Consider the following 27,434-nt stretch of genomic DNA (forward strand, 5'->3'; position numbering starts at 1 on the left):
CTTCTGAATTCTAGTGGAGAAGTATAAAGTTGCATACAATGGACATGTACATGTAGCCTACTTAAGTACAGTACTGAAACCTCTTTTTTATGAACAGCTAACAAAGACGGAAGTAGCAAAAAGTGAACTCTCTCTTTCTTGTGTACTGCTCTTTGTTGGAGGGGGTACCACTTTAAAATGAGGGCGTATCCCTTTGGAAATCAGGAAATACGTTAATGTTTGTAAGGAGCAGTCCCTCCCTTGGTTTAGTTTCACCCATACGTATATTTATATCTATGAGTTTGACCGTTAAACCGCGGTTAAACAGTTCTACGGCCGCCTCTCCAAAACATCACCAACAGGCCTCCCGGTAACAACTGTCCGTCAATGGCTGATTCAACCGTCAATACGTGTAAGTTTCCAAGCTTTTTCCGTTCTGTGGAAAGTTGTAACGTTAGCTGTGCTGCACAGTCGGAGTCGTTTATATTTTTTCATCTCCTTTAGAAAAAATTGCTCTCATTTTAAAATAGTTGAGTTTATTAAATCATATTGGCCCTGTTGTTGATGCCAATCTTTTTGAAAAACTAACTAGCTAGCTAACGTTACTACACATTAGACATTACATACACATAACACACAAGTTACTGCTTTACAGTCCAAACTTCAAGATATCATGCAGCCCAAGTAACTTTATAGAAGGAAGGAAAAAAAACATATTGAGGGCAAGATACCATAACAGAAACTGACAAACTGCCATACAATGCCACTGTAAACATAGAAACAACAGACACATTATAAAGATGTTTAATGACTTAAACTTTACGGTATGTTTTTGTAGCTTCTTATTATGAAATGTTTCCCAAAGTATCTATGATTCAGTAATATTAAGGGAATTAAGTCCTACATCAAGTGTTCTCTCGAGGTTATGCAGCACTTATGGCTTTATATAAGGTATTTACATCTTTTTCAAGATTTTTGTCTAATGAATTGTCCAATTATCAAAGCGATGTTTGCTGCAGACTTTATTTCACCAGGCACCAGAGCTTACACTCTACGTTTCCTTCCTAAAAAAAACTATTATTTCTCTGTAAACATGTAAAATCGATTTTGAAAAGCTTATTCATGACATCGTCCAGAGGACAAACTTAAACATAAATTAACTTAATTGCCTCTCAAACCAAATTAATTTGTCACTAGTTGCAGTATCCATAAGGCTTATATAAACATATCAGTGAAGTTCAGTGATTTTCAGTGCAGCAGCCAAAACCACAGAATATAACATTTTAAGGTGGAACTGTAATATTTGAGTAACGTCATGTATTTAGTAACTGTAGAGATATGGTATCTGTTTTAATAACATACTCTAAAGTACATACGTGACAGGAACGAACTGCCTCGGTGTAATAATACTGGAGTAGGACAAATGTAAACAGCACACATGTGATCTTTGTCAATTCAGAAGTGTATATTTGAACAGGCTGTTGGGTTAGTAATGAGTCTTTTATTGTCTTGTCAGGATAAAAGCCTCACAAGCGATAGATGTTTTACAATACACAGTTGTTGGAGATTTTATTAAGAGTCTGTGGCTATCTTGAAATACTGCTAGGAGGATTAATTATGTCAGAAGAGTACTGTACGTGTCTCTGCATCAAGAAATACTCAAGCCAGCATTCTTTTTTAGTTCCATGTTACGCTTTGGTTTTCTTCATAACCTTTAAAATTCTGGGCCTGTTTCAATTTTCCACGGAGAGTCTACTGGAATCTGTGGCATGCAAAAAGCCAAGGCTGAATCATCATGCTTATTCAATTAGACCTAGTCATCCAGTACGTTAGTTTGGTATTAATAATACGCTCATGCAATGTGTGTGTATGTGTGTGTTTACAGTACAACCATATTGTATAGCTCTCGGATTGTTTCAGCTGTCTTCCCCGCTTCACGGCTGCAGCATACATACCCTGAACACGCTACCAGTTGAGCCTGACACTCATTGACAGGCTGAGGGACTTATTGTGGTCTCGGTCACTGGTTCACAACATGTGGGTTTTGATAAATAATCATCAATAATGTGGTTATAATGACTAAGTGGGAAAAGGAAAATAATAGAACAGTTACAACAGTCTGGTAAATTCAGAAAATGACACAACTTTACTGTAATGCTGCCTTTAAAACCAGGAAAAGACAATACTTAAGCCATATTACGATATCCAAAATCTAAGACGATATCTAGTCTCATATCACGATGTCGATATAATATCTAATATGCTTTATTTTTAGGGGTCACAAACCGAAAAAGGTTGGGAACCACAGCCCTCCTGGGACTTGTAGGCAGGTAGACTGTTAACTTGACATTTCTTAACATTCACTGTAAGGCGACATTATTATTTTACATCTCCAAACTGGTACTGGTACTTTTTTTACCTTGTGTTTGATCGAAACCACACAGGTATTCAGGTTACATCACCAAGCTGTGCCATTACTTGTATCAAGCTACGTTTTTCAAGTTGCCATCTGTTTCTTCTTGGTAATTAAGGTGCTATTCTCGTCTTACATGGGTGGGGAGCTGAAACAGTTAGATGATTCATTGATTGATTGAATGAATGCTTGATTAGTCGTTCGACAAAAAATGAATAGGCGTCATCAATGCTGATAATCGATTAATCATTCAAGTCATTTTACAACCAGAACTTGTGATGATTTGCTGCTTTTCTTTTTATGGGTGCACGATTCAGAAAATGTCACGATTCGATTCGATTTTCAGGCACAAGATTCGATTCAAAATCAATTTTTGATTCAAAAACGATTCTTGATTAAATAAACGATTCACAGTATGTAAATGTAGTTACTTTTCCCATGGGATTGCAGTAGACATACAATAAAAAAAAAAAATGTAAACAAATTTAAAAAAATGAATTGATTTTTGGAATTCTATGAATCGATTTTGAATCGGTAGAACTTGAATCGCGATTCGAATGTGAATCGATTTTTTTGCACACCCCTATTTCTTTTGTTTATAAACTTAAAAATGTCACCTTGGGCTTTGGAAATAGTTTCAAACGTTCAATCGAATTGTTGAGAAAATAATTGGCTGATTAATCAATCATTTAAAAAGAATGTTAATTGCAGCCTGTAATTTAGACACCACAGCCCTATTTCCGGATTGTATTGCTTCCAAAAATGTCTGCAGTAATTGTCTTTCCTCACGACAAATTAAAATGTTGTGCTCACTGACTGACTTTTCGCACAACAAGTGCACGCTTGCTAGGGCTGAGCTGGGCTGTATAAATGCAGACATTCATGTGAACGTTTATTTTGCAAAATGTAGGCTAGCTGTTTTGTTGTGCCATTACCAGCGAGAACAAGGGGAATATTTGGCATAATGTGCTGCGTGAGACCTTGTCATATCTCACAGTGTCACAGCTGTATCTACACATGAGACAGTGATTGAAAGAGATTTCATCTCCACTCGTGAACGAGCTCGCTTAATGACAAAATGGATAAAGGACCGAGGGTTGGAAAGACACGACTGACTCGTGTAATCTAAAATGAGATGTGGTTAGTTTAGGTCACAGGGTCTTAGATTTGCTTTCCTAGCTGCACATGATTTCCTGAATATGAGGAAATGGGTAAGCCACATATGGGCAGATCCTTTTAACACATTCATATTCCGTGCTAAACTGGAGGCCACAAACTCCTTCTAATGCGTTGTTGTGGTGAAATGAAAACTATTAAGTATATTTACAGCTATTCAGTAACTTTTAATTGACTAATACTCTACGTCTTGGGACTATTATGGTTAGAAAATAAAGATTTACCTCCTGGGGTGAATTCTCAGCAAATGATGGTCAGAAAAGTTGAATGTAGAAATAGATGTTGTAAAACAAGAAGGAGAGGTTATCGACTAGCCAAACGGTGGCCAATGAGCAGACGTCAGAACGGTTTCCATTTCCGCTCTCTCTCCTTCCCGAGATGAATAAATGGAGAGTCATAATGCAGTTACATCTGGTTGAAGATCAGATTACTGACTGGCTGTAGCTGAGAGGTCACGGATCAAAAAAAAGGGCAAAAGTCTTGCAGCCATTTCTTTTTTTCTTCTTTTTTTTTGATATTTTAATTACAAAGAAAACAAATACCAATACAACACACACAAACACACAAGGACAGTACGTCAGAGGTAACAGAAAAAAAGGGCACATATATATACACTGTATATACACACACACACATATATGCATACACATGTACATGTACATACATACACACATTTGCTTGTGCTTATATATATATATATATATATATATATATATATATATATATACACACACAAACACATACACCTATACATACATACATACATACATACATACATACACATATACTTAGGATGACATTGCATCACCTTAGCTTGGTCAGTCAAAACAAACAAAGAACTTAAGCTAAATGACTCTTATTGATATAATATTTAATGAGTGTCCATGGTCCATCTAATCCATCATCCCTGCATAGTGCCTGTAAAGCAGAGGCTGCCCGTTCCATCATCAACAGTTCAGCCATTTCTGATTTCCTAATTTTGCTCAGACTATTATTATTTAATGCAACATTTGCCAAGAAGTGACTTACAAAGTTGGAAATAATCTGAAATAGGGCTGCACAATATATCTTTTTTTCTTTTTTTATCGTCATCGCGATATCAACTGGCGCAATAAACACATCGCGAAAGGCTGCGACATATCACGAAAAACACTGATGTTTTTTTGTGTTAGGTAAAAGAAAAAATCATTGGAAAACTGAGCTTAATAATGTAACTGTCATTCTTTTTTACGTGGTGCCTTTTATATTCAATTCAATGTTCAATTTGTGCTAGAAAAGAACGTTTGTTTTAAATTCAACAAGCAATTTGTTGTATTTTAGCAGAATACTGAAAGCAGCAGAAATGCAGAACTTAATACACTTTAATATCTGTTAATTTATCGCAAGTTATGTTGTTATCGCGATATTCAACAACGTCATCGCATGCCGCTTATTTTCCTCATATCGTGCAACTCTAATCTGAAACCTAAATTGGAACAGTAAATATTATTTAGGGTAGGAAACACACGTCATGTGCTGTCTGGTGTCCCAAGGTCTTTTGCTGATCTCAGGAACATTAACATCCTCTTTGTTTTGCCCTTTGACATTGTGGTATGCTCATTAGCATTATCCACTGACACTGCTGGTCATGGGTGATTTCCATGTTCAAATCTTGGTGGTAGCAAGAGCAGGAGCAATGCAAAGTTTGAGATTTAAATATTCCAGCTCACACAGGCAGTGTTCAAATGGACTTTTCCTTTACTAATAGCTAAAATATTAGTATGTTGAAAAAAAGTCATAGTATAGTATTACAAAATAAAGTGATAGTATAGTACGTCGAAAAATGTCACAAAAAAAGTCATAGTATAGTCTGTCGAAAAAAGTGCTAAAAAAGTAATGTTAAAGTATGTCAAAAAATTCATAGTATAGTATGTTGAAGAAAGTCATAGTATAGTATGTTGAAAAAAAGTCATATATATATATATATATATATATATATATATATATATATATATATATATATATATATATAGTATGTTCAACAGAGAAGAGGCACAGGAAGGGAAAGAACAGCAAAGATAAAGGCGAACAATTCAATCACAAATCTACTTTTGTGTGTTTTTGCAGAGATTGATTTTACATCATTCTGTGAAAGAAGCTTTTGCAGCAGAGACGTCGATAACCTTTAGGCACATAGAAAACTGCAGGAAATTAAAGCAGCAGAACAGTAATGCTGACCTATTCAGCCTGCGCTCAGCTCCTCAGGATGATGTCGACAAAAATACTTTTGCTCCTCAATCTAAAATCAAAATCCGGAGATTCGTTGGATGTTGCAACCTTGTGTGTGTGTAACACAGTATGTTGCTGAGAAAATATTTTTTCTCTCGCCTAGATTCACCTCTCATATTCTCAAAAAGTCGAAATAAACACGGTTGCTTTTCTTCTCCAGTTTATTTTTAGTGGACCTAACATCAACACCAATATATTTTTGATTAGTTGTTATTCAAATCGATTGGTTGATAGAACAGACACTTTTGATAATCGATTGATCGTTTTAAGAAAAATTATCAAGTTAAAATGCTAAAATATTTGGTTTCTGCTACTCAAATGTGAACATTTGCCGCCTTTCTTCGGTTTGATTATATTTTTTTTATTGAATAAGTGTAGATGTCACCTTGGGGGATGGGGATTTTTTTTTTTTTGTATTTTCTGAAATTTGATCGACCATGAAATTTAAAATAAAGTAGTGGACGGATTAATCGATAAAAATATAAGTTAGTTGCAGCCTTAGATTTGATTTTAACTTCTGGTTTTAGATCCATATATGAGGTTCAGTACCCAGCCCTATTTATATTCTTACTGAACAGTGGCACAAAGTATCTAATTAAAGCTTACCAAAGCCCAAAATTTGCTTATAAATATCAGAATGTACTGTATGAATCCACATGATTACTATATAAATCCACACCGGTGATGTGCATGTGTCTCAGATGTCTCTTTATTTTCTGGCTGTCCCTCTGATGATATTCACCATGGTAGCAGCTGTGGTTGCTAAGAGATTTTTATGACTCAAATCTAAATCCTCCTCAAGGACCCACAAATGGGTTGATTGTATTCAACCCATTTGCCAGTCTCCAGTCTTTTTCTCCCAATGCTTTTTAATACAATCCTCTAAATGGCCCGTGATTACTCGTGAGTCATCTGGAGAGGCATGGGCCAGGCCAGCCTACTAGTGTACGTATAAGCACACGGCCACAGGATGGTCAGTGAGCAGACAATTGGTCTTAATCAGTGTGTTCAGTCTGATGCACTTGACTAGGGAACTGGGACAATGGGAGAGCACAAATGTCTGTATGCATCAGGAGGCACATGGTTAGGTATGCAGATACACGCCTACAACATACGCACTGTGCTGTGGTACATTTCAAAATGGCATCAACATCTCATTTGATTCTGATATGATTTGAGATTCAGTTCAAACTGTGACCTACCATTTCTGTCTTTGGGTGTCTCTCTCTCTCTGACTCTATGTGTGTCCCTCTCTCTCTTCCTGTTGACTGCTCCCTGAGCTTTTCCTCACTTCTGATAAACATAATACTCTTCCATAAGACGTACAGCAAATAATGGGAGTCTTCTTGTGTGTCATGGCTGATTTTAAACCTGCCCACTGTAAAGGAAGCTGCTTATAAAATGTCAGTGAAAAAGACAAAAGGCCGAAAGAAAAGAGGAAACCTGATGATTGCAAGAGAACTCTGGATTAAGAGCAATGTTTTTCTTTTCTCCTACTCTTTTGTGTCGACGTATGACAGAGAAAGGGTTGGGCACTTTGCAGAAAGACACGGACACGGACACACACATACACACACACACACACACACACACACACACACACACTGATGCGAACAGGAAAACAAAAGGCCTCTTGTGTGTTGTGCTGGAATTCCTCACGTGGTGCGCCGACTGCAGGGGCCAGGAGATCCTTCGCCTTTAGCTGACCACAGGTCACTGTCTACCCCTTGACCTAAAACCTCATCAGTTTCCCATTTGTTATATTAAAGAAAAGCTATGAGCTGCAACAATTACATTTCATTTGAAAGAAAACTAATTAGCAAGTATTTTGATAATTGAACAATCATTTAATGGATTATTTTAAGCAAAACAAGTAAAATATTTGCTGTTAAGTGATTATTTTCTGCATTTGTAAACTAAATATTTTTGAACTGTGGACTGTTGGTCGGACAAAACAATATGAAGACGTTACTTTTGACTCTGAAGGTGGGATTGGCGTTTTCACCACTTTGTCACATATTATAGACAAATAATGAATCAGCTAAGCTCAGCACTCTTCTCAGTCATGTTGCACCCTGATGGGTCTAAAGTCCTGTGTGTAGGTGGGTGGACAGATGGGAGTGGGAGAGGGAAGCTAGAGCTATATATAGTGGTAAAGTTTATGGTCCTTGTGCTCTTTTTGCTGCTATAAGTTACTATAAAAACACTAAGCTATGACCAACATGTAGAATGGGTGTTTATAGTTTTTGGTTTAGCCTTTTCACTCACTCTGCCTCACAAGCTGTGAAATGGGGGACATCTTGCACCAGATCAAGCAGTTAGAGGGCAGAGAGAGCAGCAGACTCGATTGATCCAGGAAGGGAACATGAAATCTCTGTCATGTTGCAGCTGATAGCATTTAAATCCCCTCAGCTGCTCGGCCCCAAATGCACCCTCAGACTCACTGTGGATATCAGGTTGCCATCAAAGGGCGTTATAATGACAATCCATTATTTTGTTCTTCTGTGTGTTCTGTTGCAACAATATTTAGAATCATTTCGTTTTTTTTTTTTTTTTTATCTCTCTTCATCTTCCAGCTGATCAGCCTACAGATACTGAAGAAGGTGGTGGAGGTGCAGCAGCAGCAAGCAACCCAGAGTACATCGCTTTCGTCCTGGTGCCTGTTTTCTTCCTTCTGGGCCTGTTGGGGGTGGTCATCTGCCACGTGTTGAAGAGGAAGGGCTACCGGTGCACCACTGAGGCCCATGATGGGGAGGAGGGGGAGTGTAAGGAGGAAGAAAAGGATCCTGAGCTGGGCGGAGGTGAGGCAATCTGAATTAAAGAGGGAGGGAGTTGAGGCAAACTCCAAAAATACACATGTTTAAATAAATTGTGACATTGCAGACTCGTAGAAATGTGTCACTGTCTGACACCATTATGATTAGCTTTATGTGTTTATCACATTAATATGCTCATTGTTTGAAGGCATCCATATACAGTGCACACCCAAGATTATTGCTCAACCAGGTTTATGTTAATCTAAGTAGATGGACAAGAAGTTAGAGAGGCGGTAAGGGAGGGAAGTGAAAATTGTTTGACAGAAAAGATGCTATAAATTGGAAGCATGCAGAATTTTAAGATGCAATACCAGGTCATATACAGGTCAATATATTGATGTGTTTAAAGATATATTTTGGTTTTTGCAAAAATGTGTTATGTTTATTTGTTTCACACACATACATACAAATCATATTGAAGAATTATGAAATGTAAGTGTGTGGAAGAAACCTGTCATGGCTTGTATAAATAACCACACCCGAAAGACATATCAAAGGTAAAATGTAGACATACAAAATGACCAATACATTTTAAGTATTAGTGTTCAAAAATTTCATATACAATAAGTGTAGAATTCTATTTAAGAAAAAGAAAACAAATGTAAGGCTGCTTGTTGAAGCATTTTCTCTTATCATGCCCAGTTGATCATCAAGCACTCCTAGTGACCAATCAAAACGCAACATTAAAGATTTAAGTCCTGCTTCATATGGCGATACCACAGGTTACCATGGTAACATCAAGTGCATTTTAATACTACAGGTCCCAGAATTCTAGAGGCAGCGAACGCTTCTCTGTCAGAAATGCAACAGAAGAACAGCACAAACTCAGGTTTGAAAAAAAAAAAAGGTCAATCAATAATTATCGCAACCGCAATCTGATTCCTTTCTAGAGTTGGAAGTTTGCCACTCACTGGGGCTGCTCTGACTTGTTTCGTTATTCCCTGCGATATTTAAAATTGATCCAGGAAAACAGCAGAAAATGACACCTTTTCTTTTCTACAGAACAATCGCGGTTTACTCAAATGATGGCTTCCGGTGGCTTCCTCCCAATAAAAGCCACCTGTATGTCACCAGATGACAGTAGGATGTTGAGTTTGCATTAGCAGTAACCTAGCTCTGATACAGCTGTGGAAGAGTACACAGTGAGACAGATGAAATTAAAAACAATACGCGAGATTACACGCTGCCTCGTTTCTTCTTTCCCCCTCGTGCTTGTGAAGGCAATTTGAATCCACTGGAGGAATGGCAGCTGCTGCCACTAACAATGAAGACTGCTATATAGAGACTGGGGAATTGCAGTATGTAAATGCATCAAATGGCTAATGGAGAAAAAAATGCTGACCATAAATCCATCAAAGATGGGATTTGATTCAATGAACATTTTAAGGATTACAACATTTTCACCTTGTCTCCCTCTTCGCTTCACAACTGCAGCACATGAACTTAAAAATTCCAATCAAGTTAAACATGAATTGATAATCCATATCGGTCCAAATTCTCTCGCAATCAGTCAGACTGCGATGCTGTCGCATCTTAGCCAATGGAAAACTAAATGCAGAAGAAGCATAGATTTTTTTTTTTTTTTTCCAAATGAGTCAGTGGTCTGCTGGAAGCTTTTCATTTTCCTGTCATGTGATGGTGAAATGAAGGTCAGCCATCATGCAGTACAATCACTCGATGCTCCCACCTGCCCTCTAGTACTTACAGGCTTGTACTACATTTCGGAATCTAATGAGTTTGCTGTGTGCCACGTAGTGTAGGTTATGGCCGCTCGATTATGGAAAAAATCATAATCACGATTATTTTGGTCAATATTGATATCAGGATTATTTAACACGATTACTCATAGACTTTTGGAAAGTTGTTGCATTTATTGAACTTTAAAAGCAGTGAAACATATCAACAGTGAAAACACCTAGAACTGTGAAATTTCCCCTAATACTTTTCCCATTTGAAATGTTTTTTTTTTTTTTTCATTCCGAACACAAGACAGAATAAGAGTTTACTTGCTAAACGTAATGTGCAAAATAATCGTTTTTCTCGATTATTTTGTTTTTGTGATCATTAGGAGCCAAAATCCTAATCGCGATTGAAATTTCGATTCATTGCACAGCCCTAGTGTAGGTGCAGACAGATGTTGATAAGAATATACTTGTGTGATCATGTGAATGGCTCCTTTCTTTGCGAAAAAAAAGGTAACAAATTAGATATTGAATACACATTAAAACATGCTAAAAACCAATGTTTGTCAGAGTTCATTTCAAGAATAGATATTTATTTTATAGCACCCTCATTTAAGAGGTGTTTTTTTTTTTAAATGTTTGCAACGTTTGCGCTGATGAACGAATCTTCAGAAAACCTTCTGTGATAGGGGTGCACGATTCAGAAAATGTCACGATTCGATTCAATATCGATTTTTAGGCTCAAGATTTGATTCAAAAACGATTCCTGATTCAAAAAAACCATTCACAGTATGTAAATGTTGTTACTTTTTCCATGTGATTGCAGTAGACATACAATTTAAAAAAATAAATACATTTAAAAAAAAAAAAATGTATCTCCGTGAGATCACAAACATAATCTCAGAAATCCTATTAACGGTGTATTTACAGGAAGTCATCATGTGGTGGTGGCTCGTAATAATAACTGCAGATAATGCTTAATTGCCATGAGCATTGTGTTCGTGAGGAGGAGGTTTCTGGCCTCTCACAGAATGTAGTTGACTTTCTGAACTTCAGCATACTGAAAAGAAAGGTTTCCTCGCTTGGTTTCCCCTCCGTTTGCATGTGTCTTGTCTTTACTTTTTTACAAAGTCCAGTACATGGCATGACCACACAGAGAGAGGGGATGTTAGTGCTTCTTTGCCTTTCCTTCTAGTAATTGTCGTGTGCAGACGGGAAACCTCTGGCATCACTGGGTTGCCCTGGGGTACATCGCAGGCGTGAGAAATGTTATGGAAAGAATGAACTGCTTACACCATGCTGCTAAAATGGAAGTGAGTCTGTGCCGACCGCCTTTCTCATCTATCTGTTATCATACAACAGATCTCTGCACAGTTTTCCTCCTGACACATCGCATCTCCACTATTTCCCATGTTTGCTGAAGCCCTGAACCCCTCCATTGAATCATGTTAATTATTACCTTATTTCTTTAGTGGAGTTAGGTATTGGAAAAGGACAGGCGTAAAGCTGTTTTTTCTTGTGGAGTGAATGTGATCTCCGTACCAGCAGCACAATAGTTAGAAGTGCCTCAGCTATTTTCCCTACTCTTTCTCTGTCATACAGTACGTCAACACAAAAGAGTAGGAGAAAAGAAAAACATTGCTCTCACTCATTCAGTTGATCCAGAGTTCTCTTGCAATGATCAGGTTTCCTCTTTTCTTTCGGCTTTTGTCTCTTTCACTGGCTTTTTATAAGCAGCTTCCTTTACAGTGGACAGGTTTAACATCAGCCATGACACACCAGAAGACTCCCATTATTTGCTGTAAGATTCTTATGGAAGAGTATTACTGTATGTTTATCAGAAGTGAGGAAAAGCTCAGGAAGCTGTAGGAAGTGCCTCACAGGGGTGTGTGTGCCTGGTGGAAGGGGGCTCATGCATACGTTTTCTGTTTCTATTTAGTCAGAAGGAAAACAGTTAATGGTTGCACATTTATAGAGATATGATGATCACATGAGGGCAGAGGGGAGATATGTTATCTAAATAAAATATCACAATACTTGCCATCTATCGATATAATACACAGATTGATAAGAATATCACAATTCTTTATATGGAAATTGTTGTGTTTACAGCTTGTTGCGCTGCCCCCAAGTGGCAAAAACATGCCATGAATGCAAGTTTAAGACTTCAAAAAACAATTTCATTTTTTTTTTTTTTCATTTTCTTTTTTTTTTACAGCCAACAGACAATATCTACTCTCATATCAATATATTGCCAAGCTTGTGCACCACGTGTCTATGTGTGGGTTTCCATTCTTAATAATGAATTGCATTCCTGCTTCAGTAAAAACCTATGGGAGTATTATCAAGTTGTAATATTAACAAGTGCTCTTGAATTATGATTTCTGGGTATCATGTTTAGCGTTTACGATGTTAAAGGGGGCCCTTAGCTAATGCCTGATGAGTGTTTTTCCTCTTAAAACATATTTAGTCACAATAGACTTTAGGCTACTGAGTTTGTTTTACTGCACTCCCAAATATACAGTCTACATATTTGTGACTTTCTTTTAACATGTTGCAATACTTATGATACACTTAGTAAGTATTTCTAATTGTGTGTATATTTTTCTGCTTATCTTCCAGACATGAATGACACCCTCAGTGAAAACAATGACACAGTCGGGCAGATTGTCCACTACATCATGAAAAATGAAGGTATGTGTCCAGATGTACTCAACGACAAACACTAAATCAATTTCTTTTGCCACCTTTTAGAAACCTACGTGTCGATTACACAATGCACTTGAGGTTCCCTTTTTGTTTTTCTGTCTCTTCCATGAAGTCATTATTACAGTCGCACTCCATGAATGTTTTGGCAAGTTCATTGTCACACACTATTCAGGAAAGGGGTTGTGTGTGTGTGTGTGTGTGTGTGTGTGTGTGTGTGTGTGTGTCTTTCTTTCTGCAATGTGCCCAACCCTTTCTCTGTCATACGTCGACACAAAAGAGTAGAAAAACATTGCTCTCACTCATTCAGTTAATCCAGAGTTCTCTTGCAATCATCAGGTTTCCTCTTTTCTTTCGGCTTTTGTCTCTTTCTCTTTTTATAAGCAGCTTCCTTTACAGTGGGCAGGTTTAAAATCAGCCATGACACACCAGAAGACTCCCATTATTTTCTATAAGAGTGTTATGGAAGAGTATTATGTTTATCAGAAGTGAGGAAAAGTTCAGGAAGCTGTAGGAAGTACATACGTTTTCTGTTTCTATTTAATCAGTCAGAAGGAAAACTGTGTGTGTGTGTGTGTGTGTGTGTGTGTGTGTGTGTGTGTGTGTGTGTGTGTGTGTGTGTGTGTGTGTGTGTGTGTGTGTGAGTTTCTGTGCAGTGGTGTGAGTGTGGGACTGTGGAATGAGGATCTTTGCGGCTGTTCAACACCGAGACAATCTAGCTACTGCAGGAAATTAGTAATGAAGAATGTGGTTTAAACAACATGGTTGGTTACATCACTGTTTCCCAGTGAAGTCCCAGCAGTGTCATAGCTGTTATTAAAATTCAAATTGCTTTATTCCTGTGAATTGAAATGATTTCACTGAGCTGGAACATGAAGTTAAATTCATAATAAATCACAGCGCTCTCCTTACTCCAAGGAATTGCAGTTCTTTGTTCAGCTGAGTTTATAAGTGGCAACAGGAGAGATAAGGATCGGTGCTCGTATTGCGTTAGTTTGATTAGTACGAAAACACGCGCCTTTCCTGACAGTGTAGATTACAGCATTTCCCTCAGTGCTAATAAACCTCCCGCAGCAGTGGAGTTCTGCTGAAATCAGGTTAATAGCGGTTCATACTATTTGTAGGTATGTAACTGGTTTAACATGTGCTTTGATATTTAAGTGAAATAGAGGAAGGCCGTTTCACTTGAACAGTGTATTTGTTGCATTTTGCTTGGCGCTTGGATAGCGTGCTGGTTCCGTGTTGAGTTCTATTTTAGGTCCTCTCAACAATAGTTCTGATTGGGAAATGTCCATAATAACTATAGTTTTTCTCATGACACAACAGGCCAGTTGAACACTTAATTGACTGACCTTCCATGTTCGAGATGAAGTGTTAAAACAAGCTAGTGGAAAGAATTGTCTGAAGTGAAAGAGGGGGAGAGAGGAGTTAGAGTCTGAATGTGTTATGGCAGAAAAGAGCTTGGACTGGCCGTGGGTTTTTATGGCTGTGTGCACATTAAGAGCAATAATTAGTTTTCAACAACATTCAATTTCTTCTAACATAACATAAATCGTAAAGCGGCAGGGAAAGAGACAGAAGTGTAAGGTGGGAAAAAGAAGGAGTATGAAGGAAAAGAAAAGGAGAGGGAGACAATTACACAGTAGAAGATTAGACTAGTCATTTTTATTGGCTGCCACACCAACTGTTTAGGATACAGTGTAATGCAACACCTGAAAATGTAGCTCTACATCTTCATTTTAGGAGGTACAAGGCCAGAAAAAACATGGCTCAACTGCCTCAGTTTTAAACCAAACATGCAGACATGCTGTATATCTCTGCAGTAACACATATACCCCTACACTCTCTCTAGGATCTATTCACCTAATATATAAACAGCCAATAAATAGTCTAAATACACTGATGTAGTGGGACTTTTTAAGTGTTTATTGATGTGGTTGTCAAGCAGTTTAGCTCCTCTTGGTATATAAACAGAAAATAAATGACAATATATTATAACACAGTTTAATTATATAAAATATGTCTTCAAAGAAAGATTGTTAAGTGTTGACAGATACTGCACATAGTAAAGTAAACAGCTTATAACTACATTATTATTTATAGATAATGGATGAAGTACAGTGCTAACACTATCAATTCATTAATTAAGATTTCACCCTTCCAAAAACAAAAAAAATTAGAATTACTGCGGCTTCAGTTTACCATTTTAATGTCTTCTTACGTATTTCATTTATTTGAAATATTAATCATAGGGATCAATTTACTTTAAAAATTAGACATGTCAAGGTAATAGTGTTGGGCTAAAATGTTTTGAAATACAAGAACTAAGCAGACACAGCTTATCTGTGAGTATTGATCCCTAAAGCTGCCGTCTAAACCCTCCTTCATATCTTCTCCAGATGACTAACCGACTGTATGACACACGAAGGCAGCATTGTCCTGTTTTGGTGTCTGGCCGTCATTGTCCTGTGTTGATTTTTCTTCCCACCACCAAGAGCCAAACTTTGAGCGGACTTATCACTGTTTTCCTCATAACAATGTTTGCAGAGTTGGAGTCAGTTAACTGTGACTCATCCTCAATGTCACTCTGGAGATATGATGTGGTTCTGTATCCCTACTATAAAAAATAGTCCATATTATTAGACAGTAAATGTCTGTTTAACCATTCAACTTTAATAATGTATGAATGCGTCTCTACTGGCTACTCTAAAAACCTACGTTGTTATTTTTCATGGAAATAATTATCTGGAACACAGGAAGGGATTTCAACAAGCAGCAGTTTGTCTATAAATAGACAAGTCACTATGAGGAGCAGTAGTCAGCTTTGTGGCTGAGCAAAAACTGCCATCTACAGATAATCTCAAAATAAAAGCATCACAGTGCTGGCACAGTTATATTGTTCTTATTAGATGTCCATGTAGCATCACTACACTACGAACTTAAAAATAAAATCCACCTGAAGAATAAGTTACCCGTCGCTTTTCTGTTGTTGTGTGCTTGTAATTTACTCAATAATTCAAAATTTCTGAATGATAAAAAGGAAGATATATTCTGAGTTATTACTTAAAATGCTGTGTACTGGGGCTTTTGACCCGCATTGTGTTTTAAAGGCTAAAGTAGCCCATTACTACTGAGAAACTGACACCACAACCCATTGGATTGAAAATGGTTTACATTTGCCTGCAGTCAAGCTTTATTGTAGCTGCATTGGTAACGTTTATCTACATTTGGCCAGGTATGTGTAGGAATGAAAGAAATAACTAAATGGGTCCAGAAATATACAGCACATTACAAACAGTTGTTCCTTTTTAAAAGATGTGTTTAAAGTGGCCATGAAACAGCCTCATTTTGACGAGTTGTGTATAGAAGGAAATGTGTTGGCATATATTTTTGAAAAACGAATGAAAAAATGAGATACAAAACGATTACATGTTAAATTACAATAAATTTAAAGGCAACCTTTTTTCCCTTTTAAAACACCTCTCTATAACATTATATAACAATATGTATGACCAAATAAACAAAAATAAAAGTTTTAAAAGGCATTACTTTTTAGTGGAACACTCAAATATTTTGGCTAATCCTCTTTATCAGAAACTGTGGGGGTGTGGTTTGATTTGATTTAAATATTTCTTAACTCTGATTGGTGCAGCAACACCTTTTTTCAAGTGATCCTTGCCTACTTCAAACCAGTGAGAAAATCAAGGACAAAAAAACAACAACACAAACACAAAAAATCTGTCATGAAATAACCAAAATCCCAGTGCCACAGTCCTCAAAGGGTAGCCTTTTACAAATAAAACGACCATCAACGCAGTTACAAGTTCATAATACTCATGGACTGAATTGAATATGTTTAGCTGTTATCCAGGATGTTGTTGTAAAAACCCTGCGGTGCCTGATGATGTGAGGATGATACGGGGAGACGAGGAGGACAGCGGTTTGAGTCAGACGTCTGCGCGCGTTCAGATGAAATCATAACATGAAACCCCCACGTCCACCTACGTGATTCATCCCTGTCTCAGTACCGCACTCAATACATCTCCCACCATTATCTGTGCATGCAGTGTGCTTATGGGGAAGTCCGTGAATACATCAGGGCCAGGCCTTAGGGAAATCTGTGTCTGGGAACAAATTATGCAAATCGATGCCTGAACTGTGTTGATGCGACTTTGTCTGGGAGGAGAAGTTGGTGGAGTTGTTGTTCATGTTTAAGAAAACCAAAACAACTGTACACCCCTAGGCCAAAATCCTGACCATTATACAGAAATCTGGGTTTTCAGAGCCATATTCTGGAGTTTGTTTGCTCCAACTTTTTTCTGGTCTGGTACATTCTTTTGAGGTTGTTGTCTACAGTAATTGTGCTCAGTGAGTTCATGTGTGCCATTTTAATTTTGTTAAGGAATTAATCAGTTGTAACCATCTTTCAATAAGCGCTCTGCTTTTGAAGTCACTGGAGTGTTCTTCTCGCTAATTCCAACACTCCCTTTATCTCCCCCTCTCTCTGTTCCTTTCTTCTATCTGTATAAGTGTGTAACCTTCTCTCTTTCTCTCTCCCTCAGCAAACTCGGATGCCCTAAAAGCCATGGTTCGTGAAAACAGCATTGACTCTGATGGGTAAGCGTTCTCTCGTGTTGTTTTTACTAGCTGTGAAGTATTAACTATCTCAACCACCAGATGGCCCCATAGGCCTCTTTGGAAGCCTATTGGTGTCACTGCTGAAGGGACTGAAATGAGAGTAGCCAGAGCAGGACATGAACACACAAGGCAATCAGGCCACATTTCTCTTCTGATACCTTTCCAGATTGGCAAGGTTTGATTGAGGGCGAGCAGCTGGGGACTCTTCATGAAATGCCACCATGCCCCATATTACTGTATTGTGGGATTATTTAAGCATATTGTGCACGGTTGTTGGCATGTTTTCTTTTTGGATTCTTAGCCAGAACACAGTGAGTGTGACTCCACATAAAAAGGGAGTATTGGGCAAAGAAACTGTAGGTATCTTTATAGTAGAGGCCTTTCGAATACGGCAGCCTCAGAGGATTTATAATGCAAAAATCCCAAATGTGTGCCGGTTCCAGCTTCTCAAATGTAATGATTTGATGCTTTCCCCTGTTTTATATCACTGTAAATGAATAATCTTTGGGGTTTGGACTGTTGGTCAGACAAAACAAGCAATTTGGATATATCTGCTCTGGGACATTGGGATTTTTTTTAGACCAAAACATTAATTTAATATTTAAAAAAGTAATCAAAAGATGAATCGATAATTAAAATAGTTTGACAGGCCTTTCAAGATTTTAATTTCTCAGCATGTTGAGGCTAACATCTGTCCTGCTTTTTGGCATGCATTTGGATTGGAGTGGATTTGGGGAAGTTTACACTCAAGCAACCCTAGCCAATTTGTTACCCGAGATGGCGTTACATTTGCCAAACACAATGGTTAGTCCTCACTCTAAAATACTTTTTTATCTTATAACATTAAAAGTAAAACGTTCTTTTTAAAACTACGAAGAATATATCCTACATCTAACCTCTGTATGTAAGCTAAGCAGTCAAACAGAACAAACAGTCTGGTCTTACATACATATATTACATATATTATAAACTATGACTACCTAGTTCCACCCTGCAAAATCAAAATGCTGGTTGTTTATTTCCATGTCTTGGAAATATGGATCACATGGATCATGGTGAAAATGCGGACTTTTATCCTGGGACCTGTTGGCTTCAGCCTCAGTCTTACAGCGCAGTGTTTTGTATATAGCTGACAAGTGCATATTTAAGACCTTTTTATGGGGTTTCTGATTTAACACAACTCATGGATACACCAATAACTTAGCTAGCTACAGCTGATTACAACTGCTAGTTACAGTTTCAGACTTTTCAAATTGTAACTAGCCACGATGATTGGCTAGAAATGATTAGCTCGTCTTGTCTACCTCTTTGTGAAATTAAGGACCCATTGTTTAAAAAATGACCATGAATTTCAATGGTAAATCTGCCCGTCATCATTTTTAAACTACCATGCGAGAACCGAAAGCTTGACGGGCATAGCAACAATGATTGAGCTGAACGGTCAGTAGCAAAGTTTTACTTGTTAGTTGCAGCCCTAGCCTGCATCTTTTTAATAGCATAAACATGGAATAGGTCTCAACATTGATTTCATTTCATTCACATTTTGACGGTCACATCTCAAATCAAAGGCCGCCTGCTTGTCACTTTGAAACAACCCTGCATCATAAGAACAGAACTGATGGTACGAGCAGAGATTAGACATCTTTGCTTTGCTTTGCCGCTGAGATAAGAAGAGACAGAGTTAGGCTGATAGACAGATTGGAGGAGGAGAAGCCTGTGACAGAAGAGCAATGTGAGTAAATTGAGTTAGTGGAGTATGTTTTCCCCCTCGCTCTCTCCTCCTGTCATCTTCCTCACCCTACTACATATTGTTCTGGGGGGAAAGGAGAGAGATGAAGAGAGGAGGGATGTTCTCCTTTGTCAGGAAGAATCAGTGTGGATAAATGGGAGGAGCGTTGCCTCTGCCAAGGATTAGCTATTGAGGTATTCTGCTTAGTCACACGGAGTGTCCTGGAAAAATCAGCAGAAATCTGCAATCGCACACATTTTGCCTGGCATCACTTTCATGTGTTTCACTTCTTCATTCTCTCTCCAAATCTCTATCTACATACCCCACCCCCCCGTTTTCTCCCCCGTTTCCCTGCACTTTTATGTTCACAATTGCTCTATGTAGTACTCCCTCTTTCTCTTGCTGTTACTCTTCATATCTTTCTTTCTTTCCCTGAGCCAAGTTGGGCAGTCTGCCAGTGGATCACTTAGAGATGGTGGAATAGGGCGGGGGTAATTTATTTGACACTTAATGGGGGGAGAGAGACAGGCAGAAAGAGGGGGAGGAAAAAGGAGAGAGGGATGGAGAGAGACTACAAGAAGGAGATTGACCAGGCGTCGCTATCTGCCTCTCCAGATTTGGTACTTAACTTCCCCTCGCAGCAGTGCTGCTTCCCCCCCCCAGCCCATCAGTACTCCGGCCTCCACCTGCGCACCTTCCCTCAGACCCCTTTCCTCTCTGTTCACATCAGTTGATCTCTCCTTTTGCCATATTTTTCATTTTCCTCCTGTGGATCAAACTCCTGATTCATACCTCTGCTCATCAGGACTCCTCACACTGTACATGAGCATAATACACATTGCATTTCACATGCATGTACTCGCACATTGTTTACACCAGTGGTTCCCAACCTGTGTGGCTTGTGAAACCTTAAAGCAGAGTGATGTCTGCTTGTGTATCCCCATCGCACAGGTTGCACATGTCTGCCAGTTGTTTCCAGTTCATCAGAAGACAGATTTTTCCTCCCTTTTTTGTTTAACACTTTTTTTTAAAAGGCCTGAAACAGCTACATATATTCAGTAATTAATAAGGGGGAAAAAAGCAAAGATTAGAGAGAATAAAATAAAATAAAACATAATTTTGTGTTGCACAAATATGTTTTATTCTGCTTTCCTATCCTGTTTATAATCCAATTCAAACAGACCCCAAGGATTTATTTTATATTAGATATGGAGGCACTTTATATCTGACCTCTGGTGACATGAGAGTTCATTGACCTCAGCATTGCATTTTTCCAGTTTTTGCCCCATGACTCTTCATTATAATGATGAATATCTTTGCCAAAATTGTATTTTTATTCTAATTAAGATGCAATATGCTGCCAGGTACCTCAGCCATTGCCCTGTAATATATGATTCCCCTCAAAATCCTTGAAAGTTTGCGAATTTGAGGGGAAAGTCAAGGCCTATTTGGAAAAGGCCTGTACCAGGTGGCAAATAAAAGCCCCTGCTTTCCAATGTTTTCAGGAACTGTCGAGTGGTGTTTGCAGGGCTGAGCTTCGCTGATTAGTCAAGTGCAGACACCACAGCAACTACATTAAGGAAGTACTGCGTGCATGTGACCAGGATTGATATTAGGATGTGGCGTTGTTTTTGCTCCGGTAGCCCTCTATGTTGGCACCCCTGCTGCAAGTGGCCTCCTTCAAATGAATTAAGGGGCTGCCGCTGACTTTGACGCAGTGCTAAAGCCAGTCTGAACGTGGCCTCATACTTGTGTGGCTGAATGAGAGCGAATCCCCACATTCAGCATCCAAAGTGTCACGAAAAACCTTCCCAGAAGAGTGGAGGCTGTTATAGCAGAACGTTAGGTGTTCAATAATCACATATGGGTGCAATGTTCAGCTATCCACATACTTGTGGCTATATACTGTAACTTAGCATCCCTCTTTTCCCTGTCCAGTGTCTTACAGTAAGTGTTCATTGCTTGGGTGCCTTCTGAGACACATCAAAGAGACCTAACTCATTATGCTGTCTGTCCCTTGACACACATGCATCGTTCTACATACTGTATATTATATGAGCATGTCAGTGAGTAGAAACACTGTTTATTCTGCCTTTTGTGTGTAAACAATGTGAAGACCTGCTCTCCAGGGTCATAACACACAAAACAGACGCCTAAGCTGGCCTCAATAAGTCGCTGTTAGCACACTTCTTAGATAACTACTGTGTGAAAGTGGAGAAGTATGTGTTGTATCAGTTTGACTTCTTTTTACAGCTGATTCCCTACTGATCACCTGATGCCTGCGCGTCCAGGAAATTGCCTCCATTACTACTATTAATACTTTAAACAAAATCCTCATTCGGAGTGACCGAGCTTGTCAGTATTTGTTTAAAGATGAGATGTTAATGTGTCATTTCTGCAGGAAGCGCTGATGAGTTCAGTGAGCTTGAATTATTTTCTGTAAAAATGAAAATGTTTTGGACTGAATGTAGGTCAGATTTTAGTATGTGAAAGGTCTCACTTCTCAAAGGCACACTTTTGACAGCTGACCTATAAAAAGCAAACATTACTGTGTGTTTTATTTCATCTTTAAATGGTGAATGGTGCTGCAACATTCTGCGGACCTGTAAAATATTTCTTGGTTGATTTCTCTCTTTGTTGCATAATTATTGTTCAGGGGCTGATTTACATTATTTTGCTTGTGCTCTGCTAGTAATAGTAGGCCATAGTCATCAGCAGCAACCTTGATTACACACTCATATATTGTGCAGTTGAATACTGTAATGTATAATGTATTTAATAATAAGTGTCATTACTGGAGCAAAATGTCCTACAATCCTCCAACTTAAACACAAATTTCTGGTTCTCCGACTTTAGTCCTCCGGTCACCCCCACCTCTCCCGGCACCCCGACCCCTCCTATGACTCCCATATCGCCGGGTGCACCCCCAGGAGCCGCCAAGCACACCTGCAACCACCTGCACACCATCGGCGGCCTGGGCGGCCAGAAGAACATCTGCAACCGCTGCAGCCAGAAGAAATGGCCGCTGATGAGGAAGCCGTTGGCCCGTAAGGCGGAGCAGCGACGCAGCCTATTCGGAGAGGTCACGGTCCTGGCTGTGGGCAGGTGGGCAGGTGTGTGTGTGTGTGTGTGTGTGTGTGTGTGTGTGTGTGTGTGTGTGTGTGTGTGTGTGTGTGTGTCTGAAACAAAACGAGGTTTTTTTTTTTGCTGCTTTACGATGATTATTTAATATTTCTTAGAATCATACCACACAAGGTGCTTTAATAAGCAGGTATACATGAAAACCCCAGAGGCATATTAGATATTAGTTCACACACACAACATTAACAATCAAACATTAACCCTAAAAACATCCATACTTAATTACACCGACTAAGACTGCTGTGCACTTTGACACCAGAGCAGTGACCTGGAAAATGCACATGTGGACGGTCAAGGTGAACACTGGGAAAAAAGATGCTGCAGGGTTCAGACTGTTGTTGTTTATGTGAAGATTCAGCAGATAAAATATGTTGTGGCGGCGCTGCTTCTTGGCAACAATGCCTGTTTAAAAAAAGGCTCAACAGGAGAAGTCCACGCTTTTAATGTGAAGCAGCAGGAATAGGATGTTCTGTTTGCATTAGCAGTAACTTAACACAGCTCTGACACGGTGTAAAGAGAGTGAACCGTACACAGTGAGGCGGATATCAATGAGATAAAACTGCTGGATTACATACAGTACATGCATTTTCTCCCTGTGATTACCTCATACTCGTAAATGCAGTCTGAATCTGGCACTAAAAAGACAATTACTGAACATACATTGAATGGCTATTGCTTAAAAAATGGGTTTGATTCCATGAAAATCTTAAGGATTATAACTTTAAGAAAGCCTTCTTTTTTGTGATGTGTAACTGGACGCTGAAGATGGACTTGGACCCTTTTCCAATGCTCTCCAGTGTCTGAAAGGTGGTTTAAGACACCACATTTTGATTTACACCCCGGCAGTATGCTACCATAATAACACTGTGTCTGAGATGTTTAAAGTAAAGAGAACATTTCTCAGTGCACTAGTGAACCCAGGAAAGTGTTCAGCCTCGTCCCCTCCGGGCAGCGAGCGCTCTCTTCATCCGTAATGTCCCGCTGCGAGCTGATTGGGATGCAGAGCGGTTGCTTTTCATTTGTGCACCCAGATGAATGGCGGCGTACGCACAGGGTCAGCACGACCGGGATACGCATATTCCTTTACTGATTTAATTAAAGCTTGTGTGTGTGTGTGTGTGTGTGTGTGTGTGTGTGTGTGTGTGTGTGTGTGTGTGTGTGTGTGTGTGTGTGTGTGTGTTCGCTTACAGGTGCCTTTGAGTGGGTGGGTGGGTGAGGTGTAAAGTTTAGGTCACATGGAGTGTTTGTATGTAATATCCGTGAGAAGCAGATGCCAGCTGTGGCACAAATTAGAATAGCTGATACCCACTGAGTATTTATTAAAGGACCGTTTTCTGTGGGTTATTTATATTGTTTTTGATATAACCATACTATTTACAAAGTGAACAAATCAACAGCAATGATGGTCCGCTAAGTTCTATTTTATTTTGACCTAGAAAAATTCACTCTGGGTTCTTTTTTTCCCCATATAAGAGCAGGAGTTTGTTTTAATGAGCCAACCCTGCAGACCTTGTTCCTCATTTGCCAGACTGCAAAACATTTCAAAACCTTTTCGTTTGTTTCATTTGTCGTCTCTCAGGTTCCGGGTGACTAAGTGTGAAAAGCCAACCAGGGACAGGCGGACCCTGCTAATAACCGACTCCAACGGGAGCGTTCCTGCATCTCCTACAGAGGCGGGGCCTAAGAGTCGGACGACGTCCGAGTCCCAGCAGGTCTGTATCCTGGAAACTTCATCTGTGTCCTGCTCTCTCTTTGTATCCCATCGGGAGCTTCCTAGTTACCACCCTGTGTATAAATAAGTGTTGCATATACAGCTCGTGGTGACATTTTGCCTTTTTATGCATTGGTTGACAAATTGTTAAAAATCAGCTTTGATAATTAATAGCGCACAACATTTAGCAATGTTTTTGATATATATTATAACTGGGTTAGAGCTGCAACTAATAACTATTTTAATTATCTCTTAATCTCTGGATGGTCTATATAATGTCAGAAATTAGTGAAAAATTACTATTACAATATTCTAAAGCCCAATGTGACTTCTTTAAATGTCTTGTTTTGTCCGACACACACACACACACACACTCCAAAACCTAAAATATTCAGTTCACTATCACCTAAGCAGCTGAAACTATGACATGTTTAGTTTATTTTCCTGAAAAATGGCTTAAACGGATAATGGAGTAATAAAAAATAATCACAATAGTAGCCCATTCGCTTTCTGTCGATCGATTAATTAAGTCATCACAAACTCACTAAAATGTCATCAGTGGTGACAGTGATGGAGTACATTCACACACCTGTTTAGAAAGCAGAAGTTAAGTCAACTTTATTGCATAGACTCCTAATATCACAATCATAAAACAAAAAGAAAAACTAATTTACAATTAAGAGATATGAACACAACAAGCTCTTTATTGTATTGGGTAAAGTTAATGTGATTCTAGCAAAATTAGCATTGTAAAGAGCCACTGAAAAATCCAGCTGTTTTCTGTTTACATCACAGGAACTCTGGTTATCAAATTGCAACGCTCCAGGTGAACCGCCTCCGCTCGTCTCTCCTCAGTGTTCAATTTACTGTTTGCAAGAGTGTGCAGAACTGCACAATTTTTTCAAAAAAAACATTTTTAGACATTTTCTTAACATTTTCTTTTTTTTATGACATGTTTAAGCTCTGAAAACATGGTTACATTTAGCAGTTAAGGAAACATTAAACTGTGGAGCTTTGTTGTTTGTTTAGCAGTCAGTTTTGGTTTGTAAGAAAAAAGACTGAGATGGCAGCTTAGTCGTTTGGTAAGTTCTGCATCTTCTGTACACAACACCAGTAATCCTGCAGCAGGAACTGTGTGTCACATGTTAGACACGTTTAACGTGATGGTCGTGATGCATTGCAATGACACAATTTCATAAACCTTCTCAACACATAAGTCTGAAAAGGATGTTGGTGTATGGGCTTACACTCATACGTACTTACTGTAAGACATGATGTGTGGTAGTAGAAATCACCCTGTGTTCTATCATAGTTTGTTTTCTACGGATTCTGAAATTCAGGCTTGGTAATAAAAGAGATTAGAGTCTGTTTAGATTCACCAGTCTTGACTTAATCCATGTCATAACCAAATTTGTTTTAGGGTGGAGAAACATTACAGTCATGGTTCATAGATAATACAGATGCACAAAGAAGCACATTTAACATCCGTGTTTGTTTGGTTTCATACGTTTAGCTCTCATATCGACTTTCACTTTTCCCGTATTGACTGTGTGAGAAAGAAAAAATGCCTTCAGCCCAAGAAAGTAAACAAACCTGATGGCAGAACACGCCTAATCTGAAGATTATGAATGATTATTTTCCGTATTAAATCAAGATTATTTCCTTGTACAGGAGCAGACAGACAACTTGGACAAAGAGAAACGATAGAAATCCAGGTAACGTGTCACGTTTTCATCAGCTACATGTGTGCGTTCCATTTCTGCATCCTAACGGTTCTTTCCCCCGTTTTACAGCTTTTCCAAAGAGAGGAGGAACTCAACATCTGGCCACTTTCCAAAAAAACCCAAACAAGTACATTAAAACATCAGCACTGGAGGAGCGAAGTGGGCCAGGGAGTCATCCCCTCCTCATTCCTGCTCCACGGGGAGCCAAAGTGCTGCTGATGAGGACGACGGTGGTGAGAGTGACATACAGAGTCATGCCAGCTAGTTATTTTACAAGCAGAAAGGGGAAATTTGTGTCTATTTCTGACACACTCCATTTCCTCTGAAAATGTCACAATTGTGCCTTGCTTAAGGACCTTTAAGCAAAGCGGCTGCTTAATGCCAAGGAAGCCTGAACCACGGCTTTCCCAATGAACTATGGTCTAGTTACTCAATATGCCGACGATGTGTGTACATATGTTTTTGTATGTGGAGGCTAGGAAAAGTCATCAGTCAGTTAATTGATAAAACTACACCACAGAAACAGATACAGCCAGTCTGAGATTAAGTTGTGGGGTTGTCATTCTCAAACAGGAATGAGGAACAAGCTGATAATAGTGGTCAAAGAACCAGGAAGTAGATTGGAGCATTAGCAGATGTGATAAGAGAAGCCATATCCTGTAATGACGTGAATGTGATGTCAGAGGGTGCCTTTTTATTCTCTTCCAATCTGACCTCTAATAAAGAAGAGAGTGCAGTATTTTGGGTCAAACTACAAATTGCCTTTAGCATTTAAACATGGTTCTCACTCAGTGTTTTTTCTTAAAGTGACAGTTTTATTTTGACAATAACAGAAAACAATAAGCCCGCATCCGCCTGAGGATGGAACTGCCTGAAGTTCCATCTGCTCCAGCCCTTCAAGATGCCAGATTTTCCATTCGTAATTTCCCATGTGTTAGATAGGCATTACTAAATTGTTAAAACTTATTGTTTTTTGACATATTATCAGCTTATAAGGTTTTGGCAAAAGGTTGCCTGTTTAAATATCCAGCAGACATTGAGCAACATTAGCAGTTATGTGGAGTTTCTGTCCACCTGATGAACTCTTCTTTTACCTTTGTTTTGTTCTCCCTTTTAAAGCAAGATCACTCTTTTTTTCCCCAAATGTGTCTCCTGTAAGTCCTTCAGCTTTATGGAGGCGCGGTACTAAATCACTGCAGACGCCCTCATGAAGTAAGACATAATTATCCAAATATGTATTTTCCCCAGTCTTTGTGATCAAAACGTATCATTTTAGGCAGGTTTCTTCCAACTTTGTGAATGTCATTTCATTGTTTAATCATTGTTTCATTTAAAAAAAAAAAAAAAAAGGCATACATATACCTGTTATTCATATTTTGCGACAGTTTGCTGTGTTTGTATCGTTTTGTAATGAAAGAAATAAAGACGACTAATGCATATCAAACCATAAA

General features: G+C 38.7%; 1 protein-coding gene across 2 annotated transcripts; it reads left to right on the top strand.

Annotated features, from left to right (window-relative positions):
* The first annotated feature begins 147 nt into the window (after positions 1-147).
* On the top strand, positions 148-27,434 carry rell1 (RELT like 1). Of its 2 annotated transcripts, none has more exons than XM_031289927.2 (8): positions 148-391; positions 8,413-8,637; positions 12,957-13,028; positions 17,603-17,657; positions 22,264-22,512; positions 24,128-24,260; positions 25,931-25,974; positions 26,053-27,434. In XM_031289927.2, the coding sequence occupies exons 1-7, from the start codon at positions 367-369 to the stop codon at positions 25,964-25,966; spliced, it is 795 nt and encodes a 264-aa protein (XP_031145787.1). In that variant the 5' UTR covers positions 148-366; the 3' UTR covers positions 25,967-25,974; positions 26,053-27,434. The 2 variants fall into 2 exon arrangements, with proteins under 2 accessions (XP_031145787.1, XP_035849955.1); XM_035994062.1 differs by having other exon boundaries at positions 26,064-27,434.

Source organism: Sander lucioperca, chromosome 17 (genome assembly GCF_008315115.2).
Source record: "Sander lucioperca isolate FBNREF2018 chromosome 17, SLUC_FBN_1.2, whole genome shotgun sequence".
Lineage (NCBI taxonomy): Eukaryota > Metazoa > Chordata > Actinopteri > Perciformes > Percidae > Sander > Sander lucioperca.

Excerpts from the sequence above, each read along its gene's own strand:
- rell1 (XM_031289927.2), top strand. The coding sequence starts at position 367 with ATGGCTGATTCAACCGTCAATACGT. Across the intron at positions 392-8,412 it reads TGATTCAACCGTCAATACGT|CTGATCAGCCTACAGATACT; the intron begins GTAAGTTTCCAA and ends TTCATCTTCCAG. Across the intron at positions 13,029-17,602 it reads CTACATCATGAAAAATGAAG|CAAACTCGGATGCCCTAAAA; the intron begins GTATGTGTCCAG and ends TCTCTCCCTCAG.